The sequence below is a fragment of the Apostichopus japonicus genome, chromosome 11 (genome assembly GCF_037975245.1).
Source record: "Apostichopus japonicus isolate 1M-3 chromosome 11, ASM3797524v1, whole genome shotgun sequence".
Classification (NCBI taxonomy): domain Eukaryota; kingdom Metazoa; phylum Echinodermata; class Holothuroidea; order Aspidochirotida; family Stichopodidae; genus Apostichopus; species Apostichopus japonicus.
The window spans coordinates 22,829,163-22,842,039 of NC_092571.1; the positions used below are offsets into that span (position 1 = coordinate 22,829,163).

General features: G+C 37.1%; 1 protein-coding gene across 4 annotated transcripts in view; it reads left to right on the forward strand.

Moving 5' to 3' along the window:
* Positions 1–1,500: 1,500 nt before the first annotated feature.
* Positions 1,501–12,877, forward strand: part of LOC139976033 (agrin-like) — a 103,939-nt gene continuing 92,562 nt past the window's right edge. For all 4 annotated transcript variants that reach the window (XM_071984426.1, XM_071984425.1, XM_071984427.1 and 1 more), the window contains exon 1: positions 1,501–2,399. In XM_071984426.1, the coding sequence (XP_071840527.1) occupies positions 1,955–2,399 (445 nt within the window). In that variant the 5' untranslated portion in view covers positions 1,501–1,954. The remainder of the gene's footprint in view (positions 2,400–12,877) is intronic.

Here is a 12,877-nt window from a genome sequence, read left to right on the forward strand (position 1 = left end):
GTATAGTGGCATTGAATGGAAGATTAACAAATTGCGTATTCGAAAGTACCTTGATGTACCAATTCATCCCCTGCGTCAAGTCAATTTTATATCAATACCCCCACCCATCTCTTTTTTCCCCGGTCCCTGACAAACTCCAGTTATCTGGCTGATTGCTCGGTACCGGTACTGACTCTTTGTCACATTGTGATCACTTCATTTATATGAAGCAAATAATGACATATCGTGTCTGGAAACCGGTTTGTCTTTCCTTTCTGAAGTTTGACTTTCTGAAATGTATGTTAACACCTACTTGTGTGTGTGTTTATGTATGTAGGCCTATGTCTATAAACGATGTGATCACACCTTTGTACAAACATTACTGTATACCATGCGATTCTGGTGAAAACATCCTTTGAGGTATTGTTTTTACATCCGCAGCCCACAAAAGAGAAGAGAGAGATAGAAAAAAATAAACCTATTCACCGTTTTCGGGTAATTGACTAAGTTCATTACACTTTGTCCCCAATCGTTAACATCAACTCAAGTATTTATTTATCACACCTGTTCACAATCACTATCCTGCAAATTTCCCATCGCATCGCAGGAAGCCAATCAATCTTTAATAATATAGAAGCACGCCCTCTATAAGCTACTGTTGTAATTTTACAAATGACCTTCGTTGGACAAACCAATCACTTCCTCAGAGAGGATCAGAAGATCCAATAGTCCACATAAAAGACCCAAATGAACAAAACCGGTCAACATAATCCTCAAATCCTGTCAATGAAGCAGTCTTAAACCAATTGACAGTTTTCGATAGCAAAACCAACTCAGGAAAATCATTCCATTTATTTCACTATCCTCTGAGAAAAGAAGTTCTTAACGAAAATTAGACCCAATAAAATATGACTGCAACTGAAGACTGTAGCCTTCTTGAACTGGAAAAGCTGAAATATCACTTTATGACAATTTATGGAATATGCGTGAACTATCGGGAAAATCTGAATATCTATAATTTATTCTACTCAAATCTGCTTCATGCATAGAGTCACTCTTAAATAACTACCATAGGTTTACACTCGAATTTCACAGATATACCTTTCCGACAACAATAGGCCTTATAATGTTCTATTTGAACTAAGCGTAATTCTTTCCATAGTACAAATGCGTTAGATGGAACGATCTTACTATAACGGATTTAGTTTTGCAACTTGCAAGCACCACAGCTGGTTTTATATTGTTTGGTAGAATTGTTCGCTTTGTAACATATTTGTATGGCCAACCGTCGTACCCTATCCAGATATATCATGTAAATAAAACACCACGCAATATATCTAGTGTCAACGGTACCGGTAACTTCTAAGACCGTTGAATGCATTCCGCTCGTGCGACGGTTTTATTGTACGCGGCCTTTACTATAAAGAACTCTAAAAGTTTTAGTGTCTAATTTTCATAAGGCACACTATTTACGCATGCGTATTAAGTTTTTGTACTTTTAGTAGTTTAGTGTTATATTCATAAGGGGTAAGTGAATACACACCGTTCAAACTTCATACTGTGCGTACGTACGACAGGTACTTGATAAAGCCTAGTTGCATGTGCATTACTCCGAAGTTAGTCGGAAGCGCACAGGAACAAGTGAAGAGTAAATCCTCGACTCTTCCAAGATTTGGATTTAGCGTTTCTTGAGGAACCACACATGTCCTCTTCTAAAGGCTTGTGACATGCTCTTTTGGATTTATTAGCGGATTAACAAAGTTTGACACAATTCGACTGGAAAGCAGGCCTGTTAGGCGGGGTTTTTCTACTGGTAGTGACAGGTACTGTTGTTACTAAGAGTAAGATAGGCCTGGACTGAAGTTAGGCAACGTCCGGTCACTAGTATTGGATTTGATTGCTTGGTCTGTTGGGTTTAGCGTTTGAGTTCATTGCATATTACACCAGGGAATAGGCACCTCATTCGCCAGGAAAAATGTATCTTGGAGCTTGGACTGCAATTTTGGCTTTAGGCCTTTGCGTTCCATCCTGCTTATCGATGGTAGTCATTACTAAATCCACGACATCTTGCAATGAAGATTCATTGATGAATAGAGAAGGTAGGGCCGATGTAATTTTATCTGGCCTTGTGGATAAAGTTGTTCGAGAACCCCAGAAGCCTGTGTACAAATGTGAAGTCAAGGTCGTGAGAGTCTTCAAAGGAGCTGAAGCCTTACATAATGGTATCTCACCAGTGATGCAGGAAGAAAAAATTATGGTTGGAGGTTTTGGAGATCCAGCTATTTGTTCAAACACTGTCCATGAGGGTGATACCAAGATTTTACTATTGGGTGTTGACAAGAAAGGTCACCTATTCCTCAACTCCAGTTTGCTAACCATCACATACAACAACCTAGAAGTTGTGGATGGCATAGTAAATGGTAAGTTTCATTGCAGTTACCTTGCCACATGTGTTTATCAGAGCTCTTGGTAAAATAGGCTACCATGGCTCAAGGCCATGTTTTTTAATACTTCTTTGGATGGTTAATGCAGGCCAGTATTACGTAATCCCGCTTTAAAATATGGAATGGTAGTGCCAATGGTATATATCTGTAGCCTAAGTATGTCATTAATCCAATTTCTTAGTGTCTGATTATCCAATTGGCAGACCAAGGTGAAGGCGGGGGGCCAGGGGGCACCATGAACACAAAAGACCTAATCAGATTGTGCCTGTAAAACTGGGGAGCTAGGAGGAGGGAGAGGCATGCATGTTGCCATATAGCCCCAGAGGATGTTAATTTGGCACACAGAGATCATAGGCTTTGACCTTGAATATTGATGTAGACTAGGCCTTATTGTGTTAAAGAAATAATACATGTTTGACCTACTGTACAGTAAGCTGTTTTGAATAGTGTTGTTCAATGCTGTTGTTGTTTAATAACAAAGGCATTGCTCTTATAACTTCTGTGGATTGTTTAGTGGTATATATAAAATTATTAAACATCATTCTTTTGAGGTTATCAGAATCAGAAATATTTTTATTCTATGATCAATATTACTCTATCTAGGTATTAATTATAGCCTTGATTCAGTCAGTAGACAATTTGACTGTATAATGAAAATAATATACATAATTATTATCATTATTATTATTAATATGATGGTGCCAGCCTACACAACATGAAAATGCAGTCTTCCTGAAGTTAATTTCCACCAATTTCTTATATATCATGGCCAAATTTTTCTGAATGTTCCTGGACCAGTTGAGGTTGAATCAATCCTTCAAGTTGTTCCTAGATGTTGCAGCCCGGACTAGTACATTTGTAACTAGTCTAGTACTTTTTAAGATAAATCATAAATCAAGATAGAGCCTGCATGGGCACGAAAACCAAACGGCAATAACTGATTCATTCAAAGCGCCAGTCGTACATCAAGACCGGGACCATGTAATTACTAGTATCACAAGTTCTGGAGCTAGTACTGTACATGGTACAATATGGAGCTACCAGTAGAACACATTAACCTTAATACCTACTGATCAATGCTTCCAACAAGAAAAATTATGCTAATTAGTTTAAAACTATGGCAACAGATGTTCAACTTGATACTAAACTTAGTAACCCACATTTGTTTTCTCTAGCATATTTTTGGACCTTTTTGACCTTTCAGTAAGAACTACAGTACATAAAAATTTGTCTTAAGCACTGTACTTCTTAGGTTATTTCAATAAGTTTTATCTATCCATGCACTTCCAATGAATACACTCTATGCTATGTGTACCTTGCCTACAAAGATGATAATGTTTGGCTTCACAGGAGGTCATGGTTAGAGTGCACACTTTAATTAGTTGAGTGGAAGCAGGTAAGTACTGTCATTCCTAAAGTATTCAAACCCACAAACTATTGAGTTTTACCTGATAAGATCTGTACAGTACCCTAGATACATTGGTGTTCTGTTCTGAAACTCCAAAGCATTTTTGTACAGACTTACTCTATATCCATTACCCTATTGGATTTTTTCTTTCAGTATTGATTGACCATGTAAAATAGAGCTACTGTATAGTAGTGGGGATAATTACTAACTACTTTTCCTTGGGTAATTTGACTTCAAAGATACTTAAATAAATAGATAAAATGCAGTCAACTTTCAGTGAAAGGAGTTGAAAAAAAAGTCAAGAAAAGGAGGCTTAGCAGGATCAGGCTGTAATTTACGAATGAGCGTCAACATTTATTGATACTAATTGGATCAGGAAAGGAATTCAAACTAATCAGAGGTTACAATGAGTCATGGTCCATAAGATGTAAAATTTACAGATGAAAGTACAAGTTAAAGGGGCCATCTATGGGGTAAATGCCCTTTATTTCTTAAATGTTTGTGTGTAAGATAAAGTTGACTGAGTTCGTTATCAAGATCCCAACACACATTATGCCGATATATATATATACAGTATAGATCTGCAAGAATTCGGACACAACGTTGACAACCGTTTGCAGTTTGTGTGTCCACTTTTCCTAGATGTCAATGTTAGATTAAATGAGGTTTGACAAAAAAACAGAAGAGTCTTGTTCTACATGCAGGAATCAGGCACAGTTTGTTATAATAGGAAGGCAGGATTTTAATACTTCCTTAGAGCATATAAATAAGGTTCAATGTTTTGTGAATGCTGACATCATCACTCATCCCCTCGTCTTCCAATAAATTATCTTGGAAAACTTACCAAACCCAAGCGCTGGGCTTCTGTCTCAATGTTCCCGGTTTTAGATCAACACCAGGCTGGTAACTCTTCATATACCCCAATTCTTCCCGAAATATTAAATAATAATATATGTAGTAAATTAAAGATTTATTATCATACTGTCACTAAACTTCACTTTAGCTCCAATCCCCCCTCTCCCACCCCAGTTCTCTGCCTTCTACCAATTAGACCTAGTTCTCTGCCAGATATGTAATCCCCTCCTTCTCCAATCTTAACCTTCCCCCCTTCCTCATCTCTTAATAGTTTGGCTCAATTACAGTTTGTGAAAGTATCATAAAAATAACCCAGACAACTCCACAGGAATTCCCCTTTTACTGTAGAACATGTATCTGGTCCAACAACCAATAAATATGTTCTTCACATTAGAACATATTATTCGCATTGATAATTTATGGCCATTTACCCTGTTGCATCCCATCCCCAAAGTTGGTGTTCATTTAAAAATGATTTGCTTATAGTTAGAAGTTATTGTTGGAAAAATTGTGCAGTTGTCATTTTAGAACTTGTTTCATGGAATCTTTGAACAATGATTCCATACATGTATGCATGTTTGTGGTTTCCAAACACCTTAGAAACAATACAGTTCACTAGCATTTGTACAGTACAGTCTATAACATTGACCTTACCTTTGAAAGTGTATCCATGCACTTTACTTACTGTTAATTACACTGAGGCTATCTACAGTTATGTAAATAACTTTCAACCGTAATGATTTGGAATAGATGAAAACAGGATGGTTAAAAATGGTATTGGCCGACTCCGTCTAGACAACTTAGTACTTCTTGTTAATGATGGCGTGGAATGTAACTTCTGAGTAGAGTGATACTGTACAGAGTTTCTATTCAAGTTGGCGTCACAATGAATACTTGTAGTAAAACAAAGAATTTTGCGAGAACAAGCAGTAATTACTTTAAAAAGTAAAAACAACTGATGTTTTTACTTCCAACTTTCGTATCTGATAATTGTACGGTCTACTGATTTTTTTTTGACAATTAGAAGAATAAGACAGATATATGGTTGGTTTGTATTTTCCATTGATGTTGTTTTGACTTCATATTTGTAACTGTGCTAGAGAGACTCCACTATGTTGTGGTGTAGTGTGTACAGTGTAAAACTTGACAAAAAATTGTAAATTTTTTCAAGAGTATTTTAGACAGCACGATTCTTTTGATAACTTTCCAATCATTAGTTCACAACATATATGTTTGTTTGTTGTTTTCTTTGAGGAAGTTTTCTTGTATGTGTATAGATGTATACTGTATAAATACTGTGCGTTGGTCGTACTTTGTCACAGTAGGTCTGTAATATGCACATTGCTTACAGTAAGTACTGTAGATACTGTACCCCACTGCATATTCAACTGGTATATAAAATATTACTGGCTAGTTCTCACCGTGGGGACCAGTAAACTGCTTCTCAAGTGTTTGTAATTTATTGCAATATTATATACAGTAGCTACCTCATATTTTGATACATGTACCAATTATCATAACTCCTTCGTTTTCTGACTTTCTCTCCTTTGTCCCCTGTTTTCCCCTTTTAAGTAGTAATGTAATATATAAAATTTAAAATCTGAAGGTTTGGACAATTTGAATAGTTGTAATGGTGATTGAACATGTCAAACAATAACCTATTATGTTCCCTTAGAGACAGGGACCATGCACAATAAAATTTGACAATTCACTTCTTTCGCTACCTGTGTCGGTCCCCTGTTAAAGGTGTTCCATGTTAAAAAGTTAGATTGGCTTAAAGTGCCTCTGGTTGAGATTGATATAGTTTGGGTTTATGAAGCCTTAACCACATAAATTTTAACTGCACATTGGTGTAGTTGTGTCATCATAATGTCCCACAAAATGTTTGTAATTTATAAGTCTTGCCTTGCCATTCAATTTAAAAGAGAATTAATTTTTGTTGTTATGTCAATCCATTTCACAGGGAATTTAATTTTGTGCGCGCATTTTATGTAGCAGTGTTGAGGTTTAGTTTTTTAATAAAACTTTGCTATATATATGGTCCTGTGCAGAAAGGCAGATATAAAAATTGATACAGGTACGTCACATTACGCTACAGTAATGTACCAGGTAAATTATTTTCTTGGGTTAATCACCAACGTAACCCTCAGTGACTCAATACTGTTGGTTACATCGGTCAATTAGCATTTCGGTAATAAACCTTGCCCAAAATCTTTAGTTTGGCTTGTACTGTACATGACCACGATTTAAGTCGGTTGCTTAAATACTTCATTAATAAACTAAACCGCCGAGGGAAGAATTAAAACAAAGAGAAGAATGAAAGAAAGACAACAAAAAGAAGAACAGAGGAAGGGAAAAAAAAAACATGATCATTTGTTTGTCAGGAAAGTAAGCTGGGAAAAAGTAGATTAAACTTCAGAAGATAACATGATGTACTGTATCTATGGGCTTGATGACTGAGGTATTACATGCTGTTTGACCCAAAGGAATATTGAATCAACACTATACCACCAATGTCTGTTTCTATTTGAATATCGGTTCCTCTCTGTCTAAACCTTAATCCTTTTGTTGCTCTTTTGGCTGCGAGCATCTATATCCACCATACTACAGCTGTAATTCATCACACATATAGATTTGTCACTCTCTGTGTTGTATAGTTATAACTAAGCCTCTCAGAACATTTAGTCTAGAGAGCTTAGAACTCCACCTAAGTTTTAGTACTTTAAGCCCGACCAGCTTGCTTAAGGAAACAAGTCTTGCATAACTGTGTCAATTCAAGATTGGCTTGCAAACTCAGGGGCCTGGAATGTTTTTTTTTGTCATCCGTGGAGTGCCATAGATTCTGTTTAGAAAATTAGATTAATTGGGGTCCCCTCCTTTGATAGTAAATTAGCTGCATTTTTACTGTATAGGAAGTCTGAGAAGAATCCAGGCATGCAGTGAGATAAATTGTCTGCAGTACTGGAGGGTTGGCTGGGCAAAGAGAAATAAATTGTATACCACCTACAGCAAGTTGAAACAAACTTTATAAATTAAAGAGCTCCGAAGTTATCATACATTGCTATTGGATAAATAGGCAGCTTGCATTATGTGTATAATCTGTGGCAATGACCTTTCCTTGTAAGAGCTTGGCCTAATTATTGTAATACAAAACAATTTTTTTTTCTTGGCAGCACTGAATGATTCGTTAATACAGAGCTACAGTATATACTGTTTTACTTTTCTGTTTTCTCTTTAAAACCTTTGAAGAAGTGAAACAATTTTTCTCAAGCCCACTTGTGTACAATAAAATGTAAATTATTAATGTAGAAAGCAGATAAAGTAATAAGTACAGTATGACCATTTGATTTATAGCAAATAGATTATTCACAAAAAGTTATTTAATCCCCCCCCCCAAGAAAGCAAATAATGAACACATACAGTTTATGCATTACAAAACTGTACCTTAACATTTGAGAATTAAGTGAACAGACGAAGAACCAGAGACAGTCTGTTTTGTGGTAAGGTTGCTGCTGTTGAATAGAGCCATGAGAGCTGCACCTTTGAAACATTACAGCCGTACAGTAATAATATGTTGTAAGTTTACCTACAGCAGAGTGTAGGCTTCAAGTTGATTTTGTTGCAAAGGTGAAGGGGAGGAAGAGGGGATGTGGGGGGTGGGGGGAGGTGGTTGGGATAAGGGTGAATTCATGATCCTTTTTGTGCCACAGATATGAGTGGTAATAATACTGACAAATTATTCTACAACAAGTGCTACAGTCTCTTACTGTACAGTATGTAATCTGGAAGCAGTTTGTATGAAAAAAAAACTTTCAAATAGTTATCAAGGATTTAACATAGTGAATATATAAAGGAAATTACTAAACCAGGTGGGAGATATTACTATATAGGCAAATTATGATGTATGTGTTTGTAGATGAACTTTTGCTTTCTAGGGCACATGTAAGTGGAGAGAGGAAAAGAGAGAGAGAGAGGTGGAGAGAGCGATCTGTCTTCATTTTGGAAGGAAATTGTTCATGAATGTGGAAGAGGAAGGGCTTTTAGATATATATCCTTTCAAGGTTTTATCATAGAAGAGTATTTACTGACTGACCCAAACCCATGAGAACCTTTTCCTTAATTTGTTTACTTTCAAAATATGGATCTTTTAAAGACAGACAGCAGGTATTTGCCCTCCTTTTGTCCTAGGGGCTTACAGGATAAATATGCTGAGAAAAGTATGAATTGGTAGCTCACTGTACGTCTCCACGCCTAATGCCCGAAATAATATGTTCAATATTAAATTGATATAAAAATGTAGAGCAGTGTCAAATAGCGTCAGATTCCCCCACATTTGGTCTGACTGTGGTTGCTTCATTGCGGATGGCTGCTTTTCCTTTCTCTGCCCTCTCAATTAGCGGACGATGATGTAGGTCGACCCACTTACCCCCTTACCCCACCATGTCCTTCACCTGTTTAATTTAAAGCAGCATTTTGCGTTTGGTCGCCGTTTTCTACTTTTTTGACATGTCCAAGTTTTTTACATATATATCAATCACAAAACAGCAAACTAAGATGTTAGCCAAGTTTTTCCCTGCCAACAACATTAATTAGCGAGACATTAAGGATATTTGCAGATAATGAGAAAAGTGTCCACGACAAATTCAACATTTAAATTTAATCGCATACAATTCCCCCAAACCCACTAGTTTGAATTCAACCAATCAGAGATGCAGGTTTAGTTATATGAGCCGTTGGCTAAAAAATAGATTCAAGACTTTGTGTTGGTACAACCTGGGAGTTGTTATGGAACTTGTTATGGTTGCCCAAAAAAAAAAAAAAAAAAAAAAACGGTAATTAAATAATGAGCATTAATTGAACAGTTTCAAGTTTTTTATAGTTTGTTTGTTGTTAGGTGAGCAGAGCTGCCTTTCTGCTCTCCACCAGTCTCCAGATATTAATAATTTGCTTATCTTTAATGATGTTCACTTGCAATATATTCAAAACAGCTTACAGGAAATTACAGCAAAAAACAATTTTAAGTGCATTTCAAATTTTGCATAGCGGTTTCGAAGGCTGTGAACTATTGCTCAAGAAACCAAATAGTAGTATGGTTCCTGTGTACAGCAGCTGCGATGCATCTTACAAAATTACCCAGGAAGTTCTCAAAGGAGGTTCCCCTGAAAATTAAAATCGTAGTGTTCTTGGAAAGAGTAAATTGCCTACTGATAAACATCATAATAAGAAGATATTTAAAAAAACAGATCAAAAATTGATAATTATCAGATATGTTGACAATTCAGCACTTGATCCATTCCAAAACAAACATCCCCTCTTCCTCTTCCTCTCCCCTTATCCTTGCCCGTGAGAACCAGGCGCGTAGCCAGGAATTTGCCAAGGGAGGGGCGAACCTATAGGCAAAATACCAGAGCCGTAGATTCTGCATTGAAAGAGTATCTGCATTCTGCATTGATTCTGCAGAGATTCTGCATTGATTCTGCATCTAAGAGTAGCGCCACCATGAGTTGGCGCTACACGTACAGTACAAGAAAATTTTGGCTGAAAATGCCTCCCAGATCGCTGGAAATGGCACTTCCCAGGCCTTGTAAGCTACATCTAAGCTTGAAATTACTAGTGATATCATAAAAACATACCAAAAAAAAAAAAAAAAAAAAATGCTCAAGGAAGGGGGCGGTTGCCCCCTTCGCCCCCTTTGGCTATGCACCTGGTGAGAACTAAGAGAATGAAATACTGTACGGTCGAGGGATGATTTACTGTTGAGGGAATTACATACTGGACTGTACATGAAGTAATCTTGGTTCCTTCAACTTGCAGTTCTAACCTGTCTTCAGTTGATCATGTTTTGTGGGCTCCTGCAACAGCAAACTGCAAATGTTGGCTAAAAAGATGGCTTGGTTAATTTGATGACATTTTGAGTGCCTCTCAATAAAAAAAAAAGAATAAAAAAGAGGATATGAAAAAAAGACTTGAAAACTGTCAGTTTCAGTCAGATACTGTACTTGCATGATGTTAGTAAAAAAACAATTTGTGAGCTTGTGGCAATTCTATGATGTGTGTAGACTTGCTTCAAGTCTTTCGCTGATGATACTGAAAAAAGTTGGCCTCATATCGTATCAGTTTGTATTCTATAGATCACATCTGGTGTATAGTAAGTAGTAGGTACTGTATGAGGTGCCTCACAATGAAGGAGAAAAAAAAAAAAGGGTAATAAAAGACAAGAAGATGTCTGTTAGGACAAAGTGGTAAATTCTGGTTTGTAGGCTAGGCTTAGCTAGCATATTAATAGAGAATGGTGGGTATTTGACACCCTACCAGTTCAGTTTCAGAAACCAGTTCCAACCGGAGTATAGAGTAGATCAGTGAAGAATGGGTCAAACAAATTGCGTGGGAAATATTTCAAAACCATGGCGGCGTGCGTGCGTATACGGGAAGAATATGAAGCAGGAATTACTCTACGTACACTATCTATATAGTTATAGTCAGCACCATAATCTCCTTAACAACCTGTTTGGTTCCTGGATTTGGTTTCTGTGGTAAAGAACTGCGACATCACAATGGAGGAAACAAAGGCTTCATCTTTTCCTATGCCACTGACCTCAGGATGCTGTTCAGACTTTCAGGAAAATATTGACTTCTGTCAGTTCCCATGACAGATAGAGAACTCTCAAAAGTATGGCTTTGGCATGTGAAGTTAAAAAATCCAAGCTTTTTAGTCGGTCTATTTAGCAACCGAAAATAGTACGTACAATGTTCTTGGGCCCAGGCATTACAACCGGATTGGAATGGATCATTTGAACATAGAAATGATTTCATATCATTGGTTTAAAATTAAAACACATGTATGCAATCTCCATCACACACAACTATATAGCCCTTCTGAAAATCACTGACTAACTATTGGTTGGACCATATATATTTGCCAGGGTATGTTAGTCAACAGACTCAACTTTATCCAGTTGCGAATGAACTTGTTTGATGGTAATTTTAGATCTATACAACACAAAATTAGCAAGGAATAGTAATATTTTTGTCGGAATGTTTTTGAATTTATGACATAATATTTAAAATATTGTGTGTAACAGTTTCGTCCAAAAGAGTAATGCGGAATGAAATATTAGAACCAGGAAGAGGCAGTGAAATGGGGGGGGGGGGGGAATTGGGGGGATGGGGGGAACTGGGGGAATTGGGGGAGGAAGAGGGATGGGATGTAGGTCGATAGTAAAAAGGGATAGGTGGAGCAGATGAAGAAGAAAGTATTCCAAGCAATTCAGAGTACCTTAAGTTGTTCCTATTTATGGATATTGATAATTTGATTGCCCTAAAGATCTAGGACATTCTGTGGCATGATTAGGTTTTTGCATTCTGTGAACGGCGTCTTTTCTAAAAACTCATTAAAGTTTGTGTGAATAGTGGATGCGCGGTTGGGATGTCCCTGAGGCCCAAATGTTTATTCACTGTATTTGAACAGACAGTTTCGAACTAGGTTAAGTAGCTTCCCGATGACCAGAACATGTATATAGGTATATATCCTCAAAGAAGTTCTACAGAGTATAATATCTTCTTATAAATGCTCCTTTTGGGTTGCAGAGGTTGCCCATTGATGGCACAAACATTTGTAGAGCATGATACCCCAATGATACTGTGAGTACAGTGGATACAGTACTTTTACTCAAATTATGATCATCCTGGTCGTCGAGGGTGAGGATGCAGTTTGGAGTCCTGAGGTAATGAGAACTGAGTTATCAGAATGGGGTATTGAACTATAACAGGTCAAGAAAAGATAGGGTCAAAGGTTATCCCATTGCAAATGCTTTATATTACCTAGAAAATTTTAAAGATCTATCACTTTGTAGTTAATACCCAAACCTGTGAGGTTGTGAGGAATGAAGGTCGGAATTTCTGCCCCTCCCCCACCCCCCTTCCCCAAAAGAAAAAGAAGAAAAACGGAGGGAGATAATTTTTTTTTAAGAGTGATAGAGAAAACTCAAAAATATTAAGAGCAGCAACTTAAAATCAAGCATAGTCACATGATCCGTTCCAGCCAAAGCATTGAGTTCTCTTTTACAAGTACAATATTGCATTGTTACAGGTCTGTACTCCTACTCTCCTCATAATATTGTACTCATACCCATAGGGGGGGGGGGGGATTAGTGGAGAACCCAGACAGTTTATGTGAAACAACTCCTGCTTT